Source organism: Oryza sativa, chromosome 3, assembly GCF_034140825.1.
Source record: "Oryza sativa Japonica Group chromosome 3, ASM3414082v1".
Lineage (NCBI taxonomy): Eukaryota > Viridiplantae > Streptophyta > Magnoliopsida > Poales > Poaceae > Oryza > Oryza sativa.
Window position 1 is genome coordinate 36,751,095 of NC_089037.1, and position 15,005 is coordinate 36,766,099.

The 15,005-nt window shown below is 44.1% G+C and overlaps 3 protein-coding genes across 8 annotated transcripts; 1 reads left to right on the forward strand and 2 right to left on the reverse strand.

The window, feature by feature from the left end:
* Positions 1–191: 191 nt before the first annotated feature.
* LOC4334791 (uncharacterized) lies at positions 192–5,030 on the reverse strand. Of its 2 annotated transcripts, none has more exons than XM_015775659.2 (7): positions 4,905–5,030; positions 4,143–4,425; positions 3,699–3,823; positions 3,399–3,442; positions 2,742–3,170; positions 1,840–2,177; positions 192–818 (listed from the first exon to the last, which is right to left on the reverse strand). In XM_015775659.2, exons 3-7 carry the CDS (start codon positions 3,761–3,763, stop codon positions 624–626), a joined length of 1,071 nt encoding a protein of 356 aa, XP_015631145.1. In that variant the 5' UTR covers positions 3,764–3,823; positions 4,143–4,425; positions 4,905–5,030; the 3' UTR covers positions 192–623. The 2 variants fall into 2 exon arrangements, with proteins under 2 accessions (XP_015631145.1, XP_015631142.1); XM_015775656.3 differs by having other exon boundaries at positions 3,399–3,495.
* A 153-nt stretch (positions 5,031–5,183) lies between these two features.
* Positions 5,184–8,876, forward strand: LOC4334792 (4-hydroxyphenylacetaldehyde oxime monooxygenase). The gene is made up of 3 exons (XM_015775655.3): positions 5,184–6,028; positions 7,379–7,837; positions 7,938–8,876. Exons 1-3 carry the CDS (start codon positions 5,528–5,530, stop codon positions 8,559–8,561), a joined length of 1,584 nt encoding a protein of 527 aa, XP_015631141.1. The 5' UTR covers positions 5,184–5,527; the 3' UTR covers positions 8,562–8,876.
* Positions 8,877–9,552: 676 nt separating this feature from the next.
* On the reverse strand, positions 9,553–14,034 carry LOC4334793 (uncharacterized). 5 transcript variants are annotated; one of them, XR_001544599.3, is made up of 4 exons: positions 13,197–14,034; positions 10,670–10,738; positions 10,212–10,340; positions 9,553–9,885 (listed from the first exon to the last, which is right to left on the reverse strand). XR_001544599.3 is itself a non-coding variant. In XM_015775661.3 (2 exons), exon 1 carries the CDS (start codon positions 13,969–13,971, stop codon positions 13,201–13,203), a length of 771 nt encoding a protein of 256 aa, XP_015631147.1. In that variant the 5' UTR covers positions 13,972–14,034; the 3' UTR covers positions 10,544–10,738; positions 13,197–13,200. The 5 variants fall into 5 exon arrangements, 1 of the variants encoding a protein (XP_015631147.1); XR_001544598.3 differs by having other exon boundaries at positions 9,553–9,889; XR_003241374.2 differs by lacking the exon at positions 10,670–10,738 and having other exon boundaries at positions 9,553–9,889.
* Between the last annotated feature and the right edge of the window lie 971 nt (positions 14,035–15,005).

Consider the following 15,005-nt stretch of genomic DNA (forward strand, 5'->3'; position numbering starts at 1 on the left):
TTTAAATAAGATGAATGATCAAAGTTGAGCACGGAAACTTATATACACTTAAAATGAAATGGAGGAAGCACTACTACTAGTCTCCAGTTTTCTTTTCTTTTCTTTTTTTTTTCTTCAATACAACAACAAAATAAATTTTAGGAGAAAGGCTGTGGTAAGAAAGCACACCAACTGACAATCAAACAAAGCAGTGAAAATAGAAATGCGGATTTATTCTATCTGCAACATTATTTTTGACAAGTACATACTGGAGCATATGGATAGAACATTACTTTCGACAATTACAGACTCACTGGACCAAGAGGATAATCTATTGTGTGCTGAGCAGTTCTATCTGCAATGCACAACAAGAAGGCCATGCCAACTCTCATGTAGAGTATTTTAACTTAATGCTAACACAGGATTCCCTAGTTCTTCAGGTATAAATATTAGTACAACAGAGCATATTTTACACGATTTTATGGGTTCCAAGTACACAGGATTACACCAGGGCAAAGATACAGATAATTCACCACCTTGGGTCCTCTCCAGCAATTCACACAACTGCCCATGTTTTCCTTCTCTATAGAGTACAACTGCCACTTCAATTTATTTCTCTATATCCCAGAAAATGATTTGATCATCTAAAAGTGCATAGAGAGAGAAGGTGCAGTGGCAACCTTCTCACGAAGGTTGAACTTCCTTGCAATACATGGCCGGACATCTTCCACCCCAACCAAACTTTGCAAAAATGGAAGTAATGTTAGGAGTTCTCTGTCATTACGATCATCAAACCAACTTTCAATAGGGACGCCGTTGTCTAATTGGAACCCAAAGGCCTGAAAGCAAGATACAGATGTATTAGCAACTATACTTTTGGTTCGTCTACTTATTACTAGTGCTACTAAGATTGCAAAACTGACGTGACAAAAAAAGGAGGTAAATCGCAGCTAATAGCATAGAAATCTCAATACAGGCTACAAGAAACTGAGGCTATTCCAAATGAATAGAAACAAACTTATTAGAATTTCATTTCAAAGAAAAAGGAATCAAATTGCACCCAAAGTACTATTGCTCGGGTCCAACAGAAATTTCACTATAAGGCCCAATGAGCAATAGCCCTTTCTTAAGCACTGCTGTACTAACAGAAAGTAGAAATTCTATACCATATCCAACTAAGAATGTTCCACGACTATTACTACAGATGAAGATTTTGAAACCTGAGAGGCTGAGAATATAGTGACAAGTCCAGTGGATAGATTTGCTGTACTGCCAGGAGAAGACAGAGAAACTGACTAATACAAACATCATTGATCACTGACCCAAAAAAAAAAAAAACTTTATTCTTTTTCTTCATCAAGTCCATGTCTACTATTAGAATGTTGAATTATGAATTTTACCCTCGAGCTAACATATGTAGCCCTATCACCCAATATTTACACATTACAAATTATAATGCTAAACAACGCAAAGAGACTATTGATAACTAGGTTTGCTTTAACATCCCACTACTTTGTTAGAAATTATTTTTAAAACCCATGGAATGAAAGATGTGTGTTTTCTTAAAAAGGAAGAAATGTGTACTCCTTCCGTACTCGTAAAGGAAGTCGTTTAGGACAATGTTTAAGTCAAACCTTGGGAATATAAATCATGAATAACTCTCAAGTTATTGAGTTTCAAAATGTAAAAATTATATGAATAGATTGGTCTTGAAAAATACTTTCATAAAAGTATACATATATCACTTTTCAATAAATATTTTTATAGAAATAAGAAGTCAAAGTTGTGTTTTGGAGACCGTGTCGCTGTCCTAAACAACTTACTTTACGAGTACGGAGGGAGTACAGTTTTAGCACATACCTGTGGTGAATTATCAACAATGACCACACGAGCCAAGTCACGTCCAAGAACTGATAGATCCTTTAAGTAGTTTCCCTCCACAAAGAGACAGGACTCGCGGTAAACTCGATGGCGGAACAACCTCCTTTTAGGATCAAGAATATTAAGTAGCTGTTCTGCATAAATACTTTGACTAGCTGTGAAAATGATGATCTCAAACATGCTTGCTACTGTCTCCAAGAACTCTTTCAGATATGGACGGCAACGCACATAGATTGTGTGCTCTCTGAGATTAAAATGAACTGGGAATGTGAAGTCAGAATCTTCACAGGGCTCAAGAGTAGAGTGCACCAGTGTCTCTGCATGACAGCATAACAATAATGGTACATTAACATTGACTGCACAATATAAAGTACAGAGGTTACATGTAATGGCTAACACCAAACAACAGGACAGACTGTATATGATCAAGTAAATGAACAACCGGAGATATTGAAGCTAAACAGAACAGGAATGTGCACACATCTCATAGGGTGGATGTTCTCTACTCCCTCCGTCCCATAAAAAACGAATCTAGGACCGGATGTGACACATCCTAGTACTACGAATCTAGACAGAGGTCACATCCGGTACTAGGTTGTTTTTTTATGGGATGGAGGGAGTACTCACTAAAAGCTAAGCAACATGCTTTACAATTATATCATAAGTGGAATAATAAGCAAGTTACACGATCCTAATAACAATATGCAATCCATTTTGACATAAACTTATAACTGTGCAAAATCCAGGTCTCATGAGCTTTAACATTTCCAAGCTAATCACAGATTATTGACTTTGGAAGAAACATAATCATTAATGATTCCATTAAAGGAGTTTACCAAGAGTCTATCCAAGTTAAAGTGTGCACAACATTCACATCTTACCATCCAGATCAAGGACAAGGGTAGTTCTAGGACAGCTCCGAGTTTGCTTTGGAAGAAGAACAGGTTGAAACTTGGGAACCACCAAAGATAAATCAGGCAAATCTTTTATGAAGGCATACGGATCAAAATAATCAAGCTCTACAGTTTCATCAGGATCAGCACACCCATCTGTTGAGGTAGAATCTTGGCTTTGTTCATCAATACACTCTAGCTTTGAGTGCTGCATTGCAAGATATATAGCAGACACTTCAGGAGAAAGGCTGCCCAATTCACTGAATTCATCACCTTCGAGCGTGCTTCCACATGCCGATTGCATATGAATATCATAAGAGTGTTTGCTCAAACCATCAAAAGTATTGCATGATATGCTATTGGTAACATATTCAGCATTCTGAACAGGCTCATGTATGACTTCTTCATGTACTAAGCCTGCATAATGACAATGGCGTATTGGAAAATACAAACTGGAGAAGCAATGCAGCAGGTATCAGTATGCACAGAGTGCATCTAAATATGCAATGTACACTATCATGAAGTCATCTAAAAAATGTTGTTTTTCTTATTCTCTAGATAAATGCATGTGAAAAATTCAAACACAGATCTGACACTTGGAGTGCAGAAAATAAATGCTAAGGTGGAGTTATATTCAAAAGGTACCTTCGCTCAAGCAGTCAGTAACATCTTCCTTCTGATTGTGAAAACTGGGAGAAAATATGGAATCACATGAACGATCTTCATCATTTTCATGAGATTGCTAGCAATAGAAAAAGATCAACCAGACAAATAAGTAAAGGATAAAGCAACAGTCAATTTGAGGTTATTTCAGAAACAATATTGCTTTCCTCTTTTTTCTTTTTTCGCTTTTATCGAAACACACCGTATGTTAAAATGTATGATTACACAAATAGACAACACCTGACCAGCTAAAAAATTCACTTTGAGCAGAAAGAACTTTACCTTGTGATTGAAGAAACTGCTACTTGGCACGCCCGCGACATCATTTCCAGTACCAGCAGAATCATAAATAGAATTCAATTTTTTCCCACCCCTAAGAGCTCGATTTTTCTTCAGAAGGCCTCCACCTGCAGAGGTAGCAATTCATATTTGGAACAAAATCAAGAAAAATCTATGTGGAGCCACAACCAATTTCAAGAAAACTAAAGATAAAGGAAAATTGAAGAATAATTTCCCAAATAATACCAAGCATAATTGTAGTAGTGGACAAAAAAAAGGCACTTAAACATCAGGAATAAGCTTGGATATAATGAGCACTGCAGAACACAACAAGTAGGATGAAAAGCTCTGGAAGTTTTCAGTTTACTCTCCCATACTCATAGTTTCATACATTCCTATAAATAGGCTATAGCTTTGTACTGTACATAATAGTAGGGGAAACTTTACCGATCTGCTTTTTGGAGGAAGAAGTGATCAGATCATTGACTTTATGTTCAGCAGCTGCAGCCTGAGTTGATCTGCTTGATTTTCGGCTATTTGGGGGATTGATATGCTCAGTGGTGGCATTTCTTGCAAGGCCTTTTTTTCTTGTTGGCATTTTCAATCAAGAAGTGTCCTAAATAGCAGCCGATTTATATACCAGAACAAGAATAGCACATCAGACAAGCAGACAGCCCGTTTCCTTGGTGAAGACTGCTCAGGGTTATTGTGCAACTTTCAGGGTGCTGACCTAGAGGAAGATGAGAAAGGAATCAGCTATAAGCAGTACAAGTCAACAAACTGCATTTCAATTTTCATACACGATTGTTTAAAATGATGATACACAAAAGTTGGTATAAAACTACAGAATACTTCAGGACGTCAAAGATTGGAAAATTAACTTCATGGAATGACATACAAACTCACTACATACACTGAACTTAGCTCTTAGGTACTTCAATCAATATATGTCAAACTCTCCCCACAGTCATCAAAAAACAGGACGCTACTACGGCATACACACTTCAGTCACTCGGTAGGCCACTCCGTACGGCACTCACCGTATCGGCGTTCGCTACTACTACAGGAGTGACCCCTCAGCTCGCGGCAGCGACGAAATCGCGCATACGGAAGTCGGAGGAGGCGGTCGCTGGTCATCAGCGCCGGCGGAACCCAGCAGCATTACCGGAAAATCCAAGCATGAAGGTGTCGGGAGTCAAAGAGGCATACCGGAACAAGGAGAGCAGAGGCGGCGGCGGGCGGGACGGGACCAGCCGGAGGAGGCGGCGGAAACCAAACCCTAGCGGCGGCGGCCGGAGAGGAAGCGGACAGGAGAAGAGGGATTTTTGAATCGTCGAAGAGGGGAGGGAGCTCCAAAAGGGCGAGAAAGTAAGCGTGTCAGGTGGGCCCCACGTCAGAATCCAGTAGGTGTAGGCGGGCCGCCTGGAGCTTGGCCCATTAAGGCCCAATCAAATAATACAGGCCCAGTAAGCTGAAAGAACCATGGGCTATAAATAGCTAGCTGGTTTTCGGGGAATAAAACTCCGAACCCCCTCGACAGGTTCGGGAAGAACACGCGTTCGTATCTGCAACGCGAAATAACTCAACGGCTGCATATGCAGAGTTGAATTTGAACTTATATATATTACATGTTAATACAACTTCTTATATTTTTTAAAAAAAATCATATCTATATTTAAGTAACATACGGACACAAGTAAATATTCCCTCCAGGACTCAAAATCCACTTCCTATATATACCACCAGAAGCTAGCAGGAACGGGAAGGCAGGTCGGTCATACACGTAAGATAGGACGAGTATGAGAGAGCGAGAGCAATAGCAAAGCCCAGTGATGGCGACGCTGCTCTCCAAGCTCCTAGCTCTGCCTCAACAATGGCAGCTCCTCCTACTCCTCCTCCTCCTCCCAATCGCCTCCCTCCTGTTGGTAATTGGCAGGAACACCGGCGGCCGTCGTCGCCGGCGGCATCTTAGACTGCCTCCGGGCCCAGCGCGGCTGCCGGTCCTGGGCAACCTGCTCCAGCTGGGCGCGCTGCCGCACCGGAGCCTGCGGGATCTGGCGCGGCGGCACGGGCCGGTGATGATGCTGCGGCTGGGCGCGGTGCCGGCGGTGGTGGTGTCCTCGCCGGAGGCGGCGCAGGAGGTGCTGAGGACGCACGACGCCGACTGCTGCAGCCGGCCGTCCTCGCCGGGGCCGATGCGGCTGTCGTACGGGTACAAGGACGTGGCGTTCGCGCCGTACGACGCCTACGGCCGCGCGGCGCGCCGGCTGTTCGTCGCCGAGCTCTTCAGCGCGCCGCGCGTCCAGGCCGCATGGCGCGCGCGCCAGGACCAGGTACAGTACAGTACAACGATAGCCTGCATCTTGTTTGTCTCCCTACTGTGTGGTACACACAATTTCCATCTACCAAGTGGGCAAAATTTCCACACATGTATGATAGGCCTGCTTGGATGGTGAGGTGAAGGAGACATTTTCATTGTACATGCCCTTGATGATGACATGTTGATAATTGGTTGGTGGTAGGCTGGTAGCTAGCTATTACCTCCATACCGAAATAATTATAGTTTTAAGTATTAAGGTTCAAGAAGAAAGATGTCCTTCATTAAATGGTGAATATGTGAGATTGTGAGGGTGGTTGAGGGTAAAATTGAGAGCAATTTAAATGAGATATCATTGATGGAACAATTAGTACTCTAGAGTGACAACTGTTTTGGGATAAATTTTAAATCCTAAAAATGCAATTATTTTGGGATAGATATAGTACTAGCTACTCCCTATGTCCCTTAGAAAACCAATTTAAAATGGCATGATATATTTTCTTGTACATAAATGTAAATAAGTTTTTATCTTAGATTTATTATATAAAAAACTTGGATTTTTGTGGGACGGGGGTACGGAAGAAGATAACGAGTAGCAGATTCGCGATTTTGTCTTCGTCTGTATGTTTCCACCTATTATTGGATATATGGAAATCTCGCTAGCTGTTGGGGGGAAGTTGCATGCATTTGACAAAATGGAAAGCATCGGTGCAAGTGGATTTGACAAGTGAATTACTTTATCTATACATTAAAATTAATAATCTAGAAGGTGCTTGGTTCTCATCTCCAGCTTTAATAAACATAAATATGATTAAAATAGTTTAGTTGAGATGTTATAAGTTAATGAGAGAGAGGAGACAACAAATTTGCACCTTAATCAGATCATGTAATGTACTTACATGCTTCCTCCATTTTTTAATATACGAAGTTGTTTACTTTTAACATTATATTTATCATCCGTCTTATTAAAAAAAATATAGATATAATTTATTTTCTTATGATTTTTTACATCAACTAAATTAAAATCTCAACTTTATACTTTTACATATTTATACTAATTTTTAAATTAATATAAATGATCAAACGTTATAGTATCTAATTCGTATTGGTTGATATATGGAGGATTTTGCAATCTAATCAAGTGCATATACATTCATTTACTCATCACGTTTCAAACATCAATCAAATAGTTATACAGTTCTTAAATAATTGACAACATTTAAATCAAAATAAAAGATTCGATCATAAATATTACTACTCCGTACTACCATAATTTTTATTATAGTGAAATCTGTAGGGTTTTACCTTAGATGTGTTGATGATTGAAATATGGCAGTGATACAACGTATGGCTTGGCACTTGGCAGGTGGAGAAGCTGATCGGGAAGCTGACACGGCCGGAGCCGGAGCCGGTGGAGCTGAACGATCACATCTTCGCCCTGACCGACGGCATCATCGGCGCGGTGGCGTTCGGCAGCATCTACGGCACGGAGCGGTTCGCCGGCGGCGGCAGGAAGCGCTTCCACCACCTGCTCGACGACGTCATGGACATGCTCGCCAGCTTCTCCGCCGAGGACTTCTTCCCCAACGCCGCCGCCGCCCGCCTCTTCGACCACCTCACCGGCCTCGTCGCCCACCGCGAGCGCGTCTTCCAACAGCTCGACGCCTTCTTCGAGATGGTCATCGAGCAGCATCTTGACTCTGACAGCAGCAACGCCGGCGGCGGCGGCGGCAACCTCGTCGGCGCCCTGATCGGCCTGTGGAAGCAGGGGAAGCAGTACGGCGATCGCCGGTTCACCAGGGAGAACGTCAAGGCCATCATCTTCGTAAGCAGCAGCAGCACACGTCGTCGTCGTCAGCTAGTCAAATACACAAACACCTGCCACGCATGGCGATCGTGACGGCGATCTTTGCTTGTAATTGCAGGACGCGTTCATCGGTGGGATCGGGACGAGCTCGGTGACGATCCTGTGGGCGATGGCGGAGCTGATGCGGTCGCCGCGGGTGATGCGGAAGGTGCAAGCCGAGATCAGGGCCACCGTCGGCGACCGAGATGGCGGCGGCATGGTGCAGCCGGACGACCTGCCGAGGCTCGCCTACCTCAAGATGGTGGTGAAGGAGACGCTGCGGCTGCACCCGCCGGCGACGCTGCTGATGCCGCGGGAGACGATGCGCGACGTGAGGATCGGCGGGTACGAGGTGGCGGCGAGGACGCGGGTGATGGTGAACGCGTGGGCGATCGGGAGGGACGCGGCGAGGTGGGAGGAGGCGGAGGTGTTCGACCCGGACAGGTTCGAGGCGAAGCGGGTGGAGTTCAACGGCGGGCACTTCGAGCTCCTGCCGTTCGGGTCGGGGCGGCGGATCTGCCCCGGCATCGCCATGGGCGCCGCCAACGTGGAGTTCACGCTGGCCAACCTGCTGCACTGCTTCGACTGGGCGCTGCCGGTGGGGATGGCGCCGGAGGAGCTGAGCATGGAGGAGTCCGGCGGCCTCGTGCTCCACAGGAAGGCGCCCCTCGTGCTCGTGCCCACTAGATACATACAACTATAGGAGTACAAATGAAATGGAATTTAGCTAGTAGCAAAGCCGCGACTTCGGCCTTGATTAGTTCCTAAATTATTTTTTTTCCAAAAACGTCACCTCCAATCTTTGGATATATATATATAAAATATTAAATATAAATAAAATAAAAAATTAATTGCACAGTTTGTATGAAAATCACGAGACGAATCTTTTGAACCTAACTAGTCCATGATTAGCCATAAGTGTTACAGTAACCCATATGTACTAATGATGGATTAATTATGCTTAATAATTTCATCTCGTGGTTTTCAGGCGAGTTATGAAATTAGTTTTTCATTCGTATCCGAAAACTCCTTCCAATATTCAGTCAAACGTTTATTGTTACACCCTAAAATTTTCTTTTTCGAACTAAACAAGCCTTTCATTTCATGCCTCTCTCCCCTACGTTTTGCTGCTTTGCTGTTCAACATCTACATACTTATTGCTCCTTCACAGATGTACTCCTACTTCATAAATTAAGATTGGGTGATTAGAATGGATTGGTAATTTGTTGAGATATGATGAACTAATATCTGCGTGTAATAACAAAGTTTATGCTCCGTCATGTCCTAATTACTTGAAGAATTAGCTGAGGTTGCGTGAATCCCCAGCAAGACGAGAAGGTGATTCCACAGGAGGCAGATTAGACTAGAGTGGCCTGTAAATGTGTTTTGCCACAGATGGAGGATGGAACAAGAATAGTAGGAGACTGACAGAGTGAATCATATAATTGAGCCCTCATCAATCCTTAGATAGGCAGACCTGTCGAAAGTCTACTCGCCTAGTAGGCTCTTCAAAAGCCGGCCATAACGCATGCCAGGCTCAGCTAGTCTGATGATCTGCTCTTTTTATCCGATACTTTTTGCCATTCTTCGGAACATGTACAGTCACGACGGACCTGACCAGGGTGATGGCTTGATCTGATCCTTATTGTAGGTGATCTGATACTTATCTCATTCCTCCATACCATGCTATGCTCTTCTTTCACATGTACCATATTCGATATGCCCGGTCACACGAGAGCAAATTCATTCATGTGGCTGGGGAATGGAACCCAAGTGGCTGAGGGGTGTCCATCCATGGGTCAACCCAAATAAGCAAGCAAATGTGACAAACTCGTTGAGAAATTTGCAGAGAAGAATATAAAATCCAAATCCCCGGATGCCCTCCAAAAAGCTAAGGTGCACAGATACACATCTCACATTCTCACATCCAGCAGGCCAATGATCCGTTGATCGCCACCTTTTGCTTGTCAAGGGCCAAATATTCTTGTTGTGCCAAACACGCTGCCTCCAGCCAAAGTCAGAAGCTCCTTCCTTATAAATATATGCCCAGGCATGCAACCATCAGTACACAGCCACAAATGCAAGTGCAGATGACTGACTAGAAGAGAGGTCTTGCATGGAAGTAAGAGGCCATCTTCGATAGCCAAGGATGATTTGCCTGTAGCCCCATTGTCATCAGCTCTCTCCGTCGAGAGCGACAACCGGGCTCTACTGGCAAGTCTCCTCGGCTACCCGAGTACCTCTTATGCTATCCCATGTCAGACCTGCTCTTCTTTACCATCAGTGATCATCAAAATTCACAACACCAACAATGAGGTAAGCAATCTAAGTAACAAAACGTCCCAGTGATTACCTTGGTGGCGCTTGTATGTACCAAAGGCATCCTCTATGGCTACACTGTATTATTCTGCAGTTCTGTCATTGCCAATCTGCCATTGTGGTACTATCAGCCACCACCATGCCACAAAAGGTTACACTTCGGCTGAAAACACACGTCTTGTTTAGATATTTAGTATTTCTGGAGTTCCTCCCAAAAATATATGATCTAAGCTTTGAAAAAATATCAAGGATGATTTTTATTTAGCTTTGCACACTCAACTCGTAGCCTTTCCTTTTTTTCCTTTCAAAAACACAGGCACACAATCTGCCCATATAAAACAGAGCAGCACCGGAGTACACTGAAAATTCTTCAAGTGCAAGACTATAATATTAGGGAACCACGGTATTTCTTGGGGGTGACATTCAAAAAACTATGGTTTTTGGATAAAGGGTCCCACTCACTATCATTTGAAATGTATCAATGTCTCTCACCCTATCGTTCCAACCTTCATGTCAGGCCGCCATCCAGAATGTCTTAAACCAGGAGGTATTAAGGATAACCTGTGAGGAAGGAAGAATTGGCTGAGTACTTCAAAAGAAACCTCTACTACCTGAATCTGGTGCCTTACCAATGCGATTCAACTTTTCAACCAAAAAATAATCTGGCAGTACTAAAAAATAACTGGTCTACTTATTTCTGTCAATTACAAGCCCATAAAGTCTTCTTTTACTTCAAATATACATGCCATCCGTACTTGCTCAGCCCCCCATTTCCACCTTTTAGCCAGTTGACCTCATCGTTAACACAAGTTGGAGAAACATTGCATGGTAGTACTAGATTGTACATGATGTAAGGAATATGTGCAAGTCTAAAACATGTTCTAGCATTGAAATATAAGCGATCAGTTAAGGGTACAAATTAAATCATTATGTGTATTTGCAAAAAGGTTATTACAAATAAAACCAGAATTTCCGCATGTTTCTGAGAAGATAGTCAAGTTATATATTAGCACAACCAAGATATAAACAAATTCAACACATTGAAAATTGTATTTGCACGATAATTAACATGTTGAAATCATTGATAAAAATGAAAGTTAATAAGCCATGATGAACTCCCTACATCAGTTGTCTGCATGACATAGAAATGATAATAGGCAAACAAAAGTTGAAGCATGTCGAAATGTCAATGACAAGTACAGTGGAAGAGCGGACAGGCAAACAAGGCAACAATGAACTGACAAATATAAGCAACAATTTTAAAGATGAATATTAAATAGGACAGAAGGAACACGTAGCTATTTTTTGCTGATTAGATGGATGGAACCCATAAGGAACATAGCCTGGTACTGTTTCAATTAGTTCAATTATGATGATATCAATCACCTGCCTTACTTTTCATATGAACACCTTACGGGCATAAAACAGCATTTATGAAAATAGTTTTCAATGGCTTTCATGCCATAAAGTTCTGTTTAAGCATTCTATATCAGACCAACAACGGATGGAGATAAATGTTGATTGACTTGAGGACAAAGTTAGATACCAGTTTCTATGGACCTGATGTTGATTTTTTTTTTGTTGTTGTTGGAAATCATTTCAACAAAGAATAGTCTTCCCCACTTGATATGGAATAATTCCTCATGGGGATCATGTGTTGACCTTTCATAGCCTTTTGCAAGGTTGAATTTTATGCATTATTTAACAATGACCTTAAACAGAGCTCAAGAGGTGAACAATGTATACATGTTTCGAAACATATCATATTTCTCATGATTTCTGGTAAAACGTATGGTCAAAATAGAGAAACTGGTCCTGAGCAATTTTGAGAATATATACCTACCATGGTCAGGAAAAGATTCAAAGGAAAAAGTGCGCTGATGTGCCATAAAGGAAACTATGAATAGCATATTGATTTTTATGAAATCTGTGTGGCTGTCTTGCTGCATGTGCATACCTACTCCTTTGCCGAGTATGATTTGCGCCCTTCCTACTCGAAGCTGTAATCCTACCTTACCTTTACAAGAAAAAAATTCATGTGTCCTAATAAGAAGCTGTTTGAATGTTCTCAGCAGCTCTTGCCCCTCACTAAGCCTGTATGATGTACCTCTTACTACACTACCAAAAAACTGTGGTGCCAGCCAGAAGTCATCGAGAAGAAGCTTGCTAAGGTAGTCAGCTGACAACACAAAACCAGTCTAAACAACATGAAGTAGGTTAGCTCTGACAACCGAATTTAAAGTTGCCCAATAGATAAGCAAATAGCCACATACTAATGAGTAATGAGGCTACTAAGTAGTTTCCATTTTGGATTGGTTTCATTCTGTTTACTAGTTGACCACATAATTTACATTTTATCACTACACTGCAATTATTGGCTGCTTTCTCAAAATAGAGGTTCGCAACGATATCAACCAGAGTACTTAGCAACTGGCAATTAGCAACCTCCAATTTCACAACACACAATGCATAACACTTCTAGATTTCGTGTGCAACAAAGGTGACCTATAGTTCTATATCCAACATAAATTTGTAGGTTGACTAACCAAACAATATAGATTAAGGCCTTCAGTTGTGACCAAATAAAGAAAGGCCTCAGTAGGCATGTAGGAGTCATGAGGCCTCTGGTTTTACAGAGGCATAGTCTGCTATATTTAGCCTTTTATGTCGTGCACTAATCAAAATCATTATCATTTCATGATTATTTCTACTGGGTTTGAGAGTACAATTTGACAATCCGTAAGAACACCTTTTAAATCTTGAAAGCACAGCACAAGGATCAGCATAGGAAGTAGTATATCAAAACCAAGTAAACAATGATCACATTTATTACGAGCAAATACAGTTGATTCACCTTATTCCATTCATTATTCAAATTTCGTTCAAACAATTCCTTTCGAACTAGCGGAGTAGATGGTCATCAAACCTATATACACACTTGGGTTGACAAATGCCATAAACTAGCAGCTTTCTATGGAAATGAAACAAAAATTGGGGGCAATAGAAGCTAAGAGCTCACCAACTCAGGAAACGCTGTCGCTCCTCTGGAGCTTCTGGATGGCGGCATACAACTTCCTCCTCGACCCAACGGCGCCGATGCCCATGTCCTTGAGATCTTCCAACGTTAGCAGCGGGAGCACCTCGTCGTCTACCTCGTGGATCTCGAACACTGGCGCGTACCGAGAGAGCCCAAGTCCATCCAGCCACGCCTTCACGCCACCATACCCCATGGACCCAGGGAGCCGGCCGTTCGGGAGACCCCAATCCGCCACGCCGTCCGACTCGTCGCCGCTGGCGTCGCGGCTCCCCGAAACCCTAGCCCTGGCAGCGGCGGCGGCGGCCGAGTCGGACTGGTCGGCATCATCATAGTAATGCTCCGCTTCTTCCTCGTATCCGTCGGTGCCGGGAGCAGCCGGGATCCAGGCGGTGCGCGGCCGGCGCTGAGCGGGCTTCTGGCCGCGGCGGTGGGCGGCGGCGGAGGAGTGGTTGAGGGGGTCAAGGGCGTCCTCCGGGTGGGCGCGGCGGGGCGGGCGGGGGTGGGAGGAGGAGGAGGTTTTGTGGTGGCGGCGCTGCGGGAGCGGGACGTCGGCGGCGGCGGCGGAGTGGACGCCGATGTCGCCGAGGCGGACGCTGGGGCGGCGGCGGCGCTTGGAGTACGGCGGCCCGGCGGCGGCCTGCGCTCCGGAGGCTTCCGCGGCGGGGTCCCCGAGCGGCGCGGCGGCAGCGGCAGCGGCGGCGGCGGCGGCGGCGCTGCCGCCGTTGGTGTCAGGCTCCGGCGGGTGGAGATCGGCCATGGGGGCGAGGCGAGATGCGTAATCCGTGGGGGCGAAGACGAGTCGTGGGAGAGAAGAGTGGATGATTCCCTTCACCAACTGTGGCGCCCGCGGCTTCGGGAGACTCGCGCTCCTCTCTCTCCTCGATTGCCGCTGTGGGGAGGCACGATGCCGACACGTGTCGGATCGGACGGTGAGGATCCCCGGTTGGGCGCTCGATGAAGTCGCCGAGCGTTGACTCGGTAGAGTCGGACGCAACACTCTCTGAACTCCAGCTTAGATGGGCCCAGGCTTCAGTAACACGGGTTACGGCCCATGGGCTTTTTCCTTTTACCCCTCCATCCATTTCGTGCTGTACTCCTGCTCCTCGAGTCTCAACAAGCAGTTGCGAACTTGCAATTGCAGCTTTGAGCTTTGGTAAATAGTAGTAATAAAGTTTACAGAGTTGGTGAATAATCATCTATGCGTACTTATGTTATTGATGATGAACTACTTGTTGTCTCCTCCAGGAATGTGATGAGCATGATTGCATGGAGAGTGTCAAACTGCTGAGCAGGCTGCAGCAGCAGCACCAATAATCCATAGGAGTAGCCATTAGTGATTAGTGTTTAGTCGTTGTTGCAGGTAGGTAAATTCGTCCTTGGACCTCAGGTGTCTCCTTCAAGGCTCGACCAGTTCACGTGGTCCTGGCCGGCCTGAAAAAAACAAACCTGTTGATTTTGATTGGATTTTGATATGATCAGACGTCCTGTACCCGGAACTGGGACTCGGAAAATCTGGGCGTCGTTGGTCATTGCCTTGCTGTTTGGGCGCAAGAGAATGGATGGATATTTCTGAAACAAACAACGGGTGTGTGCAAGAGAATATCTGAAGATCACTCGCCTTCCTGTGGCCACTAGTAATTCGGTGCTACAGTTTCTCTTCCCATCGATCATATGCACAGTGCATGGAAATGACCTCAATGCATGAATGATGCCATTGGCACAGAACACTGTCGAACCAAAAACAGTCGATCCATCCACTGATTGATCTGGGCCAATGTACCTTTCAACCAA